This window comes from Lithobates pipiens, unplaced genomic scaffold (genome assembly GCF_037356315.1).
Source record: "Lithobates pipiens isolate NorthernLeopardFrog02 unplaced genomic scaffold, aLitPip1_a1.2 Scaffold_30, whole genome shotgun sequence".
In the NCBI taxonomy this organism is placed as follows: Eukaryota; Metazoa; Chordata; class Amphibia; order Anura; family Ranidae; genus Lithobates; species Lithobates pipiens.
The window spans coordinates 26,471,064-26,487,592 of NW_027507791.1; the positions used below are offsets into that span (position 1 = coordinate 26,471,064).

General features: G+C 47.3%; 1 protein-coding gene across 1 annotated transcript in view; it reads left to right on the forward strand.

Annotated features, from left to right (window-relative positions):
• The first annotated feature begins 2,067 nt into the window (after nucleotides 1-2,067).
• The window catches only part of NECTIN4 (nectin cell adhesion molecule 4), a 90,682-nt gene continuing 76,220 nt past the window's right edge, over nucleotides 2,068-16,529 (forward strand). The window contains exon 1 of the mRNA XM_077463785.1: nucleotides 2,068-2,255. Within this exon, the coding sequence (XP_077319911.1) occupies nucleotides 2,165-2,255 (91 nt within the window). The 5' untranslated portion in view covers nucleotides 2,068-2,164. The remainder of the gene's footprint in view (nucleotides 2,256-16,529) is intronic.

Genomic DNA, 16,529 nt, shown 5'->3' on the forward strand with positions numbered 1-16,529 from the left:
TTATCCTGTATTCTGGGGGATCGGGGTGATAGGTACATTATCCTGTATTCTGGGGGATCGGGGTGATAGGTACATTATCCTGTATTCTGGGGGATTGGGGTGATATGTACATTATCCTGTATTCTGGGGGATCGGGTGATATGTACATTATCCTGTATTCTGGGGGATCGGGGTGATATGTACATTATCCTGTATTCTGGGGGATCGGGGTGATAGGTACATTATCCTGTATTCTGGGGGATCGGGGTGATATGTACATTATCCTGTATTCTGGGGGATCGGGGTGATAGGTACATTATCCTATATTCTGGGGGATCGGGGTGATATGTACATTATCCTGTATTCTGGGGGATCGGGGTGATAGGTACATTATCCTATATTCTGGGGGATCGGGGTGATAGGTACAATATCCTATATTCTGGGGGATCGGGGTGATAGGTACATTATCCTGTATTCTGGGGGATCGGGGTGATATGTACATTATCATGTATTCTGGGGGATCGGGGTGATAGGTACATTATCCTATATTCTGGGGGATCGGGGTGATATGTACATTATCCTGTATTCTGGGGGATCGGGGTGATATGTACATTATCCTGTATTCTGGGGGATCGGGGTGATAGGTACATTATCCTGTATTCTGGGGGATCGGGGTGATAGGTGGGGTGATCAGGGTGTATTGGAGTGAGAGGTGGGGTGATTAGGGTGTTTTGGGGTGATCAGGGTGTATCGGGGTGAGAGGTGGGGTGATCAGGGTGTATCAGGGTGATCAGGGTGTATCCGGGTGAGAGGTGGGGTGATCAGGGTGTATCGGGGTGATCAGGGTGTATCAGGGTGAGAGGTGGGGTGATCAGGGTGTATCGGGGTGAGAGGTGGGTGTATCGGGGTGAGAGGTGGGTGTATCGGGGTGAGAGGTTGGGTGATCAGGGTGTATCGGGGTGAGAGGTGGGGTGATCAGGGTGTATCGGGGTGATCAGGGTGTATCGGGGTGAGAGGTGGGGTGATCATGGGTGTATCAGGGTGATCAGGATGTATCGGGGTGAGAGGTGGGTTGATCAGGGTGTATCGGGGTGATCAGGGTGTATCGGGGTGAGAGGTGGGGTGATCAGGGTGTATCGGGGTGATCGGGGTTTATCGGCATGAGAGGTGGGGTGATCAGGGTGTATCGGGGTGATCAGGATGAATCGGGGTGAGAGGTGCGGTGGTCAGGGTGTATCGGGGTGAGAGGTGGGGTGATCAGGGTGTATCGGGGTGATCAGGGTGTGTCGGGGTGAGAGGTGGGGTGATCAGGGTGTATCGGGGTGATCAGGGTGTGTCGGGGTGAGAGGCGGGTGTATCGGGGTGAGAGGTGGGGTGATCAGGGTGTATCGGGGTGAGAGGTGGGTGTATTGGGGTGAGAGGTGGGGTGATCAGGGTGTATCGGGGTGATCAGGGTGTATCGGGGTGAGAGGTGTGGTGGTCACGGTGTATTGGGGTGATTAGGGTGTATCGGGGTGAGAGGTGGGTGTATCGGGGTGAGAGGTTGGGTGATTAGGGTGTATTGGGGTGAGAGGTGGGGTGATCAGGGTGTATCGGGGTGAGAGGTGGGGTGGTCAGGGTGTATCGGGGTGATCAGGGTGTATCGGGGTGAGAGGTGGGGTCATCAGGGTGTATCGGGGTGAGAGGTGGGGTGATCAGGGTGTATTGGGGTGAGAGGTGGGGTCATCAGGGTGTATCGGGGTGAGAGGTGGGGTGATCAGGGTGTATCGGGGTGAGAGGTGGGGTCATCAGGGTGTATCGGGGTGAGAGGTGGGGTGATCAGGGTGTATCGGGGTGAGAGGTGGGGTGATCAGGGTGTATCGGGGTGAGAGGTGGGGTAATCAGGGTGTATCGGGGTGAGAGGTGGGTGTATCGGGGTGAGAGGTGGGTGTATCGGGGTGAGAGGTGGGGGGATCAGGGTGTATCGGGGTGAGAGGCGGGTGTATCGGGGTGACTTGCACCGTGGGTAAGTCTCTGTGGTGTTTTGGTAGACTTGTCACCCTCCTCCTCCCCTCCCTTCTCCGGAATGGCTCCATGCAGAACTGGTCGGTCTGGTTTTATAATCCAGCTCTGAGTGAGACGCAGAGACGGTGACATCGTCCTCGCCCTGCATTCAGCGTCAGACCCTCCAACAACTACAACCACCATGTCCCCGGGACCCCGCTATCCTCCACTGTGGCCCCCCAGGATCTGCCACCATCTAAGGTCCCTGCTGCTTCTTCTACTCTGCTTTACAGGTAGGACACTAACATATGAACTGTGTACAGATGGGAGTACCACCATTGTGTGTTCTGAGAGTACCACCATTGTGTGATCTGGGAGTACCACCATTGTGTGTTTTGGGGGTTTCACCATTGTGTGTTCTGGGGGTACCATCATTGTATGTTCTTGGAGTACCGCCATTGTGTGTTTTGGGGGTTTCAACATTGTGTGCTCTGGGGGTACCACCATTGTGTGTTCTGGGGGTACCACCATTGTATGTTCTTGGAGTACCGCCATTGTGTGTTTTGGGGGTTTCACCATTGTGTGTTCTGGGAGTACCACCATTGTGTGTTTTGGGGGTTTCACCATTGTGTGTTCTGGGGGTACCATCATTGTATGTTCTTGGAGTACCGCCATTGTGTGTTTTGGGGGTTTCAACATTGTGTGCTCTGGGGGTACCACCATTGTGTGTTCTGGGGGTACCACCATTGTATGTTCTTGGAGTACCGCCATTGTGTGTTTTGGGGGTTTCACCATTGTGTGTTCTGGGAGTACCGCCATTGTGTGTTTTGGGGGTATCACAGTACAAAGCAGCAATAGCTGCTGTCACTGGATGTCTGTCTCTATACTTCCTATGGACAGGTCTGGCGATACCTCTCCTAAACAACCGTCTCAGGAGGTCTCTTCTATATAGAGGTCTCTTCTATATAGAGGTCTCAGGAGGTCTCTTCTATATAGAGGTCTCAGGAGGTCTCTTCTATATAGAGGTCTCAGGAGGTCTCTTCTATATAGAGGTCTCAGGAGGTCTCTTCTATATAGAGGTCTCAGGAGGTCTCTTCTATATGGAGGTTTCAGGAGGTCTCTTCTATATAGAGATCTCAAGCGGTCTCTCCTATATAGAAGTCTCTCCTATATAGAGGTCTCAGGAGGTCTCTTCTATATAGAGGTCTCTTCTATATAGAGGTCTCAGGAGGTCTCTTCTATATAGAGGTCTCTTCTATATAGAGGTCTCATGAGGTCTCTTCTATATAGAGGTCTCAGGAGGTCTCTTCTATATAGAGGTCTCAGGAGGTCTCTCCTATATAGAGGTCTCAGGAGGTCTCTTCTATATGGAGGTTTCAGGAGGTCTCTTCTATATAGAGATCTCAAGTGGTCTCTCCTATATAGAAGTCTCTTCTATATAGAGGTCTCAGGCGGTCTCTCCTATATAGAGGTCTCAGGAGGTCTCTTCTATATAGAGGTCTCTTCTATATAGAGGTCTCTTCTATATAGAGGTCTCAGGAGGTCTCTCCTATATAGAGGTCTCATGAGGTCTCTTCTATATAGAGGTCTCAGGAGGTCTCTTCTATATAGAGGTCTCAGGAGGTCTCTCCTATATAGAGGTCTCAGGAGGTCTCTTCTATATAGAGGTCTCAGGAGGTCTCTTCTATATAGAGGTCTCAGGAGGTCTCTTCTATATAGAGGTCTCTTCTATATAGAGGTCTCAGGAAGTCTCTCCTATATAGAGGTCTCTTCTATATAGAGGTCTCAGGAGGTCTCTCCTATATAGAGGTCTCTCCTATATAGAGGTCTCAGGAGGTCTCTTCTATATAGAGGTGTCAGGAGGTCTCTTCTATATAGAGGTCTCTTCTATATAGAGGTCTCAGGAGGTCTCTTCTATGTAGAGGTCTCTTCTATAGGACACTGGTTGGGTATTGTAGGGGGTGAAGTTACCCCGGGGGGGGGGGGGAGCAGGACACTGGTTGGGTATTGTAGGGGGTGAAGTTACCCCAGAGGGGGGGGGGAGGGGGAGCAGGACACTGGTTGGGTATTGTAGGGGGTGAAGTTACCCCAGAGGGGGGGGGGAGCAGGACACTGGTTGGGTATTGTAGGGGGTGAAGTTACCCCAGAGGGGGGGGGGGAGCAGGACACTGGTTGGGTATTGTAGGGGGTGAAGTTACCCCAGAGGGGGGGGGGAGCAGGACACTGGTTGGGTATTGTAGGGGGTGAAGTTACCCCAGAGGGGGAGGGGGACACTGGTTGGGTATTGTAGGGGGTGAAGTTACCCCAGAGGGGGAGGGGGAGGGGGACACTGGTTGGGTATTGTAGGGGGTGAAGTTACCCCAGAGGGGGGGGGAGGGGGAGCAGGACACTGGTTGGGTATCTGGCATTAATGCAGTAAATCAGAGGAATCAGCAGTAGGATGAAGCAAGCCTGCTGGTACACAAAGGGAGAAGGGCAGGGCTGACACCTCGCTTCCCGAGGGTCATACAGGAGGCCCCATTACCATGCTCTGGGGGTGTCATCATATTAAGGAGAGGACATTTTTGTGGTAAAAGCTTCACTTGCCGCATGCTTGTTTTGGGTCTTTGGTAGTGATAGAAGGTGGGGATTCCTGTACCATGGCTGATTCTATATATATATCTCCTCTATAGATCTGATATAAAGGGGGGCTGTGATTGGAGAACAGTTCTCCTGTCCTGCTTCAGCTCCCCATAACCTTCCATTGATTCAGAATGTAAGCTCTTAGGCTCAGCATTTCCTGCAGAGATGACAATGTATGATTGGGAAAGCGGGGTGATACATGAACGAAGCACTCCTAGGTCACCATGATTCATAATTCTGGGGTGACAGGAACCTGTACAGGACACTTCTGCTGTCACGCAGGCCTCTGATGGGCTGCCGGAGTTTATAACACTCCAGATCTGAATGAATTCCTCGTAAATGGTTCCAGCCCTCCTTCTACTCTGTAATTAAAGGTTTAGTGGAGGAGCTGTGAGAGTCGGCTGAGCTCTGTCGGTATCTGGAAGGGGGGGGCTCTGGGCGGAAGGGGATCTTCCATCGATATTGGGGTGTTACATCAGGGTGGACTGTCAATATGGAGGGTGTCAGATGGATTGTCAGTATGGGAATGTTGGGTCAGATGGATTGTCAGTATGGAGGGTGTTGGGTCAGATGGATTGTCAGTATGGGGGTGTTGGGTCAGATGGATTGTCAGTATGGGGGTGTTGGGTCAGATGGACTGTCAGTATGGGAATGTTGGGTCAGATGGACTGTCAGTATGGAAGGTTTTGGGTCAGATGTATTGTCAGTATGGAGAGTGTTGGGTCAGATGGATTGTCAGTATGGGGGTGTTGGGTCAGATGGACTGTCAGTATGGAGGGTGTTGGGTCAGACGGACTGTCAGTATGGAGGGTGTTGGGTCAGATGGATTGTCAGTATGGGGGTGTTGGGTCAGATGGATTGTCAGTATGGGGGTGTTGGGTCAGATGGACTGTCAGTATGGGAATGTTGGGTCAGATGGACTGTCAGTATGGAAGGTTTTGGGTCAGATGTATTGTCAGTATGGAGAGTGTTGGGTCAGATGGACTGTCAGTATGGAGGGTGTTGGGTCAGACGGACTGTCAGTATGGAGAGTGTTGGGTCAGATGGATTGTCAGTATGGTGGGTGTTGGGTCAGATGGACTGTCAGTATGGAGGGTGTTGGGTCAGATGGACTGTCAGTATGGAAGGTTTTGGGTCAGATGGATTGTCAGTATGGTGGGTGTTGGGTCAGACGGATTGTCAGTATGGGGGTGTTGGGTCAGATGGACTGTCAGTATGGAAGGTTTTGGGTCAGATGGATTGTCAGTATGGGGGTGTTGGGTCAGACGGATTGTCAGTATGGGGGTGTTGGGTCAGACGGATTGTCAGTATGGGGGTGTTGGGTCAGATGGACTGTTTGATATAACACTCCTCAGTTACCTGTCATACAGGTGTATGGAGAGTGCTGGGCATGTGATATAACACTCCTCAGGTACCTATCATACAGGTGTATGGAGAGTGCCGGGCCTGTGATATAGCACTCCTCAGGTACCTGTCATACAGGTGTATGAAGAATGCCGGGCCTGTGATATAGCACTCCTCAGGTACCTGTCATACAGGTGTATGGAGAATGCCGGGCCTGTGATATAGCACTGCTCAGGTACCTGTCATACAGGTGTATGGAGAATGCCGGGCCTGTGATATAGCACTCCTCAGGTACCTGTCATACAGGTGTATGGAGAGTGCCGGGCCTGTGATATAGCATTCCTCAGGTACCTGTCATACAGGTGTATGGAGAGTGCCGGGCCTGTGATATAGCACTCCTCAGGTACCTGTCATACAGGTGTATGGAGAGTGCCGGGCCTGTGATATAGCACTCCTCAGTTACCTGTCATACAGGTGTATGGAGAGTGCCGGGCCTGTGATATAGCACTCCGCAGGTACCTGTCATACAGGTGTATGGAGAATGCTGGGCCTGTGATATAGCACTCCTCAGTTACCTGTCATACAGGTGTATGGAGAGTGCCAGGCCTGTGATATAGCACTCCTCAGTTACCTGTCATACAGGTGTATGGAGAGTGCCAGGCCTGTGATATAGCACTCCTCAGGTACCTGTCATACAGGTGTATGGAGAATGCTGGGCCTGTGATATAGCACTCCTCAGGTCCTCAGGTACCTGTCATACAGGTGTATGGAGAATGCTGGGCCTGTGATATAGCACTCCTCAGGTACCTGTCATACAGGTGTATGGAGAGTGCCGGGCCTGTGATATAGCACTCCTCAGTTACCTGTCATACAGGTGTATGGAGAGTGCCGGGCCTGTGATATAGCACTCCTCAGTTACCTATCATACAGGTGTATGGAGAATGCCGGGCCTGTGATATAGCACTCCTCAGGTACCTGTCATACAGGTGTATGGAGAATGCCGGGCCTGTGATATAGCACTGCTCAGGTACCTGTCATACAGGTGTATGGAGAGTGCCGGGCCTGTGATATAGCACTCCTCAGGTACCTGTCATACAGGTGTATGGAGAGTGCCGGGCCTGTGATATAGCACTCCTCAGTTACCTATCATACAGGTGTATGGAGAGTGCCGGGCCTGTGATATAGCACTCCTCAGGTACCTGTCATACAGGTGTATGGAGAGTGCCGGGCCTGTGATATAGCACTCCTCAGGTACCTGTCATACAGGTGTATGGAGAGTGCCGGGCCTGTGATATAGCACTCCTCAGTTACCTATCATACAGGTGTATGGAGAGTGCCGGGCCTGTGATATAGCACTCCTCAGGTACCTGTCATACAGGCGTATGGAGACTGCTGGGCCTGTGATATAGCACTCCTCAGGTACCTGTCATACAGGTGTATGGAGAATGCCGGGCCTGTGATATAGCACTCCTCAGGTACCTGTCATACAGGTGTATGGAGAATGCCGGGCCTGTGATATAGCACTCCTCAGGTACCTGTCATACAGGTGTATGGAGAGTGCCGGGCCTGTGATATAGCACTCCTCAGTTACCTGTCATACAGGTGTATGGAGAGTGCCGGGCCTGTGATATAGCATTCCTCAGGTACCTGTCATACAGGTGTATGGAGAGTGCCGGGCCTGTGATATAGCACTCCTCAGGTACCTGTCATACAGGTGTATGGAGAGTGCCGGGCCTGTGATATAGCACTCCTCAGTTACCTGTCATACAGGTGTATGGAGAGTGCCGGGCCTGTGATATAGCACTCCGCAGGTACCTGTCATACAGGTGTATGGAGAATGCTGGGCCTGTGATATAGCACTCCTCAGTTACCTGTCATACAGGTGTATGGAGAGTGCCAGGCCTGTGATATAGCACTCCTCAGTTACCTGTCATACAGGTGTATGGAGAGTGCTGGGCATGTGATATAGCACTCCTCAGGTACCTGTCATACAGGTGTATGGAGAATGCTGGGCCTGTGATATAGCACTCCTCAGGTCCTCAGGTACCTGTCATACAGGTGTATGGAGAATGCTGGGCCTGTGATATAGCACTCCTCAGGTACCTGTCATACAGGTGTATGGAGAGTGCCGGGCCTGTGATATAGCACTCCTCAGTTACCTGTCATACAGGTGTATGGAGAGTGCCGGGCCTGTGATATAGCACTCCTCAGTTACCTATCATACAGGTGTATGGAGAGTGCCGGGCCTGTGATATAGCACTCCTCAGGTACCTGTCATACAGGTGTATGGAGAGTGCCGGGCCTGTGATATAGCACTCCTCAGGTACCTGTCATACAGGTGTATGGAGAGTGCCGGGCCTGTGATATAGCACTCCTCAGTTACCTATCATACAGGTGTATGGAGAGTGCCGGGCCTGTGATATAGCACTCCTCAGGTACCTGTCATACAGGTGTATGGAGAGTGCCGGGCCTGTGATATAGCACTCCTCAGGTACCTGTCATACAGGTGTATGGAGAGTGCCGGGCCTGTGATATAACACTCCTCAGCTGATATCTCATCTCAGATTGAGTCGTCAGGTGGGCCAGTCCAGACACAAAGTAGCGGAGAGGCGGCTCCGTCTTCCTCAGGTGTGACATGGTTGAGGTCTGGCATAATGTATCACCAGTTGGCTGTGTGTTCCGTCTCCCGGAGTAGTTGGCTGGATGACACAAACATGAAGCAATGGCATGCAGTGAAAGGCCTGAATAGAAAACATTCTAATCCTTCCAAACATTACGGCCGTCCCATTCCTGGTATTGACTCATCAAATATTCCACAATAGACAGGGAGGGTCAGATAAACATGGCCTGCTCTGCGCTGCTCTGCTCTGCGCTGCTCTGCTCTGCACTGCTCTGCTCTGCTCTGCTCTGCTCTGCTCTGCGCTGCACTGCTCTGCTCTGCACTGCTCTGCTCTGCTCTGCTCTGCTCTGCTCTGCGCTGCACTGCTCTGCTCTGCACTGCTCTGCTCTGCTCTGCTCTGCTCTGCTCTGCGCTGCACTGCTCTGCTCTGCACTGCTCTGCTCTGCTCTGCTCTGCTCTGCTCTGCTCTGCGCTGCTCTGCTCTGCACTGCTCTGCTCTGCTCTGCTCTGCTCTGCTCTGCGCTGCACTGCTCTGCTCTGCACTGCTCTGCTCTGCTCTGCTCTGCTCTGCTCTGCGCTGCACTGCTCTGCTCTGCACTGCTCTGCTCTGCTCTGCTCTGCTCTGCTCTGCGCTGCACTGCTCTGCTCTGCACTGCTCTGCTCTGCTCTGCGCTGCGCTGCTCTGCTCTGCACTGCTCTGCTCTGCTCTGCTCTGCTCTGCTCTGCTCTCCTCCGAGGTCATAGGAATTTCATCAGCTGCAAATACAACTTCTTCTTCTGTATTATTTTCTCTAAAATATTCACTATTAAGGAACTTCGGTTTAATCATCAGTGCTTGTGATTGTGGGCACAGTCCGGGTACTGTCTGGCTGTAACCTTCACAAGTTTTATCACCCCAGAAAGTGCCTCCATGTTGGGGGGTCACTAAACACGATCCTCATTTCTCCTCACTTCTTCTCTACAGTCATGGGTGGCACTGAATGGGACTAAAGGAGCCTGTATATAGTGGGGGGGACTCTGGGGGGATACACAGCAGCTCTGCTACCGCCACATCAAGAAATAGAGGTCTAGCTATAACATGTATATAGGTGTATATATCATATCTGACAAAAGTAAGTACACCCCGTCGGTGACATTTCTTCTCCCTTTTCATGTGACAACACTGAAGAAATGACACTTGTCTACAATGTAAAGTAGTGAGTGTACAGCTTGTATAACAGTGTAAATTTCCTGTCCCCTCAAAATAACTCAACACACAGCCATTAATGTCTAAACCGCTGGCTGCAAAAGTCAGTACACCCCTAAATGTCCAAAATGGTCCCAAAGTGTCAATATTTTGTGTGGCCACCATTATTTTCCAGCACTGCCTTAACCCCATTGGGCATGGAGGTCACCAGAGCTTCACAGGTCACCACTGGAGTCCTCTTCCCCTCCCCCATGATGACATCACAGAGCTGGTAGATGTTGGAGACCTTGCACTCCTTCACCTTCCATTTGAGGATGCCCCACAGATGATCAATAGGGTTTAGGTCTGGAGACTAAGTGCACATATTAAGGTCCATAAAGACGTGCATGAGCAAGTTTGGGGTGGAGGAACTTGACTGGCCTGCACAGAGTCCTGACCTCAACCTGATAGAAATCTTTTGGATGAATTAGAGCGAGACTGCGAGCCAGGCCTTCTCATCCAACATCAGTGCCTGACCTCACAAATGCTCTTCTGGAAGAATGGTCAAACATTCCCATAGACATACTCCAAAACCTTTTGGAAAGCCTTCCCAGAAGAGTTGAAGCTGTGATGGCCGCAAAGGGTGGGCCAACTCAATATTGAACCAATATTGTGTAAAGGCCAGCGTCCCAATACTTTTGACAATATAGGTATATCCACAATACATACACACCCAAGAGCATGCCGAGGGATAAGTATATAAACCTGATCACCCTGAGGTCCACCACCTTAAAAACTCAGCCTGCTTGGGCTCCATGTTTTTTTGCTTGTGAGAGGAGAGGTGAGGGGTCTCATGAGAGTCTTGGCTGTTTTTCTGTATTATCTGATTAGTTACATATTCTAAGCCTTGTCTTCGGACAGTCATGCAAATGTTCCATAGGCTGACTATTGGTGCCCACCTAGCCGAAAACGAAAGTCCTGGCCTGACTATTCAAACCTAAACTTATTACTAATGAGAGGAATTTTACCAGCAAAGTCCTTCACTAAGTCTATGTAGATATCTACTTCCCATTGCCATGAGATATGACCGATCTGGCCCTTACTACCGTACAATGCTGGACCATGATGGGAGTGATGATGAAAATCATGGAAGGAAAGCAGGAGGATGATGGGAATGATGATGAAAATCATGGAAGGAAAGTAGGAGGATGATGGGAATGATGATGAAAATCATGGAAGGAAAGTAGGAGGATGATGGGAATGATGATGAAAATCATGGAAGGAAAGTAGGAGGATGATGGGAATGATGATGAAAATCATGGAAGGAAAGTAGGAGGATGATGGGAATGATGATGAAAATCATGGAAGGAAAGTAGGAGGATGATGGGAATGATGATGAAAATCATGGAAGGAAAGTAGGAGGATGATGGGAATGATGATGAAAATCATGGAAGGAAAGTAATTGAACTAGTGTTTCCTCACTAAGGTATGGGTGGGTACCATCATCCTAATATAGAACCAATATGATCCCCCAACTCATCCTTCATCACTAGAACCAATATGATCCCCCAACTTATCCTTCATCACTAGAACCAATATGATCCCCCAACTTATCCGTCATCACTAGAACCAATATGCTCCCCCAACTTATCCTTCATCACTAGAACCAATATGATCCCCCAACTCATCCTTCATCACTATAACCAATATGATCCCCCAACTTATACTTCATCACTAGAACCAATATGATCCCCCAACTCATCCTTCATCACTAGAACCAATATGATCCCCCAACTTATACTTCATCACTAGAACCAATATGATCCCCCAACTCATCCTTCATCACTATAACCAATATGATCCCCCAACTTATACTTCATCACTAGAACCAATATGATCCCCCACCTTATCCTTCATCACTAGAACCAATATGATCCCCCAACTTATCCGTCATCACTAGAACCAATATGCTCCCCCAACTTATCCTTCATCACTAGAACCAATATGATCCCCCAACTCATCCTTCATCACTATAACCAATATGATCCCCCAACTTATACTTCATCACTAGAACCAATATGATCCCCCAACTCATCCTTCATCACTATAACCAATATGATCCCCCAACTTATACTTCATCACTAGAACCAATATGATCCCCCAACTTATCATTCATCACTAGAACCAATATGATCCCCCCAACTTATCCTTCATCACTAGAACCAATATGATCCCCCAACTCATCCTTCATCACTAGAACCAATATGATCCCCCCAACTTATCCTTCATCACTAGAACCAATATGATCCCCCACCTTATCCTTCATCACTAGAACCAATATGATCCCCCAACTTATCCTTCATCACTAGAACCAATATGATCCCCCACCTTATCCTTCATCACTAGAACCAATATGATCCCCCAACTTATCCTTCATCACTAGAACCAATATGATCCCCCACCTTATCCTTCATCACTAGAACCAATATGATTCCCCAACTTATCCTTCATCACTAGAACCAATATGATCCCCCAACTTATCCTTCATCACTAGAACCAATATGATTCCCCAACTTATCCTTCATCACTAGAACCAATATGATCCCCCACCTTATCCTTCATCACTAGAACCAATATGATTCCCCAACTTATCCTTCATCACTAGAACCAATATGATTCCCCAACTCATCCTTCATCACTAGAACCAATATGATCCCCCACCTTATCCTTCATCACTACAACCAATATGATCCCCCAACTCATCCTTCATCACTAGAACCAATATGATCCCCAAACTTATCCTTCATCACTAGAACCAATATGATTCCCAACTTATCCTTCATCACTATATCCAATATGATTCCCAACTTATCCTTCATCACTAGAACCAATATGATCCCCAAACTTATCCTTCATCACTAGAACCAATATGATTCCCAACTTATCCTTCATCACTATATCCAATATGATTCCCAACTCATCCTTCATCACTAGAACCAATATGATCCCCCACCTTATCCTTCATCACTAGAACCAATATGATCCCCCACATTATCCTTCATCACTAGAACCCATATGATTCCCCACCTTATCCTTCATCACTAGAACCAGTATGATCCCCCAACTCATCCTTCATCAATAGAACCAATATGATCCCCCACCTTATCCTTCATCACTAGAACCAATATGATCCCCCACATTATCCTTCATCACTAGAACCCATATGATTCCCCACCTTATCCTTCATCACTAGAACCAGTATGATCCCCTAACTTATCCTTCATCACTAGAACCAATATGATCCCCCAACTCATCCTTCATCACTAGAACCAATATGATTCCCCAACTTATCCTTCATCACTAGAACCCATATGATCCCCCAACTCATCCTTCATCACTAGAACCAATATGATCCCCCAACTCATCCTTCATCACTAGAACCAATATGATCCCCCAACTTATCCTTCATCACTAGAACCAATATGATCCCCCAACTTATCCTTCATCACTAGATCCAATATGATCCCCCAACTTATCCTTCATCACTAGATCCAATACGATCCCCTAACTTATCCTTCATCACTAGAACCAATATGATTCCCAACTTATCCTTCATCACTAGATCCAATATGATCCCCCAACTTATCCTTCATCACTAGAACCAATATGATCCCCCAACTTATCCTTCATCACTAGATCCAATACGATCCCCTAACTTATCCTTCATCACTAGAACCAATATGATTCCCCAACTTATCCTTCATCACTAGATCCAATATGATTCCCAACTTATCCTTCATCACTAGATCCAATATGATTCCCAACTTATCCTTCATCACTAGAACCAATATGATCCCCCAACTTATCCTTCATCACTAGAACCAATATGATCCCCCAACTTATCCTTCATCACTAGAACCAATATGATCCCCCAACTTATCCTTCATCACTAGAACCAATATGATCCCCCACATTATCCTTCATCACTAGAACCAATATGATTCCCCACCTTATCCTTCATCAATAGAACCAATATGATCCCCCAACTTATCCTTCATCACTAGAACCAGTATGATCCCCTAACTTATCCTTCATCACTAGAACCAATATGATCCCCCAACTCATCCTTCATCACTAGAACCAATATGATCCCCCAACTTATCCTTCATCACTAGAACCAATATGATCCCCCAACTTATCCTTCATCACTAGAACCAATATGATCCCCCAACTTATCCTTCATCACTAGAACCAATATGATCCCCCAACTTATCCTTCATCACTAGATCCAATACGATCCCCTAACTTATCCTTCATCACTAGAACCAATATGATTCCCAACTTATCCTTCATCACTAGAACCAATATGATTCCCCAACTTATCCTTCATCACTAGAACCAATATGATCCCCCAACTCATCCTTCATCACTAGAACCAATATGATCCCCCAACTCATCCTTCATCACTAGAACCAATATGATCCCCCAACTTATCCTTCATCACTAGAACCAATATGATCCCCCAACTTATCCTTCATCACTAGAACCAATATGATCCCCCAACTTATCCTTCATCACTAGAACCAATATGATCCCCCAACTCATCCTTCATCACTAGAACCAATATGATCCCCCAACTCATCCTTCATCACTAGAACCAATATGATCCCCCAACTTATCCTTCATCACTAGAACCAATATGATCCCCCAACTTATCCTTCATCACTAGAACCAATATGATCCCCCAACTTATCCTTCATCACTAGAACCAATATGATTCCCCAACTTATCCTTCATCACTAGAACCAATATGATCCCCCAACTCATCCTTCATCACTAGAACCAATATGATCCCCCAACTCATCCTTCATCACTAGAACCAATATGATCCCCCAACTTATCCTTCATCACTAGAACCAATATGATCCCCCAACTTATCCTTCATCACTAGAACCAATATGATCCCCCAACTTATCCTTCATCACTAGAACCAATATGATCCCCCAACTCATCCTTCATCACTAGAACCAATATGATCCCCCAACTCATCCTTCATCACTAGAACCAATATGATCCCCCAACTTATCCTTCATCACTAGAACCAATATGATCCCCCAACTCATCCTTCATCACTAGAACCAATATGATCCCCCAACTTATCCTTCATCACTAGAACCAATATGATCCCCCAACTCATCCTTCATCACTAGAACCAATATGATTCCCAACTTATCCTTCATCACTAGAACCAATATGATTCCCAACTTATCCTTCATCACTAGAACCAATATGATTCCCAACTTATCCTTCATCACTAGAACCAATATGATCCCCCAACTTATCCTTCATCACTAGAACCAATATAATCCCCCAACTTATCTTTCATCACTAGAACCAATATGATCCCCCAACTTATCCTTCATCACTAGAACCAATATGATTCGCCAACTTATCCTTCATCACTAGAACCAATATGATTCCCCAACTTATCCTTCATCACTAGAACCAATATGATCCCCCAACTCATCCTTCATCACTAGAACCAATATGATCCCCCAACTTATCCTTCATCACTAGAACCAATATGATCCCCCAACTTATCCTTCATCACTAGAACCAATATGATCCCCCAACTTATCCTTCATCACTAGAACCAATATGATCCCCCACATTATCCTTCATCACTAGAACCAATATGATCCCCCAACTTATCCTTCATCACTAGATCCAATATGATCCCCCAACTTATCCTTCATCACTAGATCCAATACGATCCCCTAACTTATCCTTCATCACTAGAACCAATATGATTCCCAACTTATCCTTCATCACTAGATCCAATATGATCCCCCAACTTATCCTTCATCACTAGAACCAATATGATCCCCCAACTTATCCTTCATCACTAGATCCAATATGATCCCCTAACTTATCCTTCATCACTAGAACCAATATGATTCCCCAACTTATCCTTCATCACTAGATCCAATATGATTCCCAACTTATCCTTCATCACTAGATCCAATATGATTCCCAACTTATCCTTCATCACTAGAACCAATATGATCCCCCAACTTATCCTTCATCACTAGAACCAATATGATCCCCCAACTTATCCTTCATCACTAGAACCAATATGATCCCCCAACTTATCCTTCATCACTAGAACCAATATGATTCCCCAACTTATCCTTCATCACTAGAACCAATATGATCCCCCAACTCATCCTTCATCACTAGAACCAATATGATCCCCCAACTCATCCTTCATCACTAGAACCAATATGATCCCCCAACTTATCCTTCATCACTAGAACCAATATGATCCCCCAACTTATCCTTCATCACTAGATCCAATACGATCCCCTAACTTATCCTTCATCACTAGAACCAATATGATTCCCAACTTATCCTTCATCACTAGAACCAATATGATTCCCAACTTATCCTTCATCACTAGAACCAATATGATCCCCCAACTTATCCTTCATCACTAGAACCAATATGATCCCCCAACTTATCCTTCATCACTAGAACCAATATGATTCGCCAACTTATCCTTCATCACTAGAACCAATATGATTCCCCAACTTATCCTTCATCACTAGAACCAATATGATCCCCCAACTCATCCTTCATCACTAGAACCAATATGATCCCCCAACTTATCCTTCATCACTAGAACCAATATGATCCCCCAACTCATCCTTCATCACTAGAACCAATATGATCCCCCAACTTATCCTTCATCACTAGAACCAATATGATCCCCCAACTCATCCTTCATCACTAGAACCAATATGATCCCCCAACTTA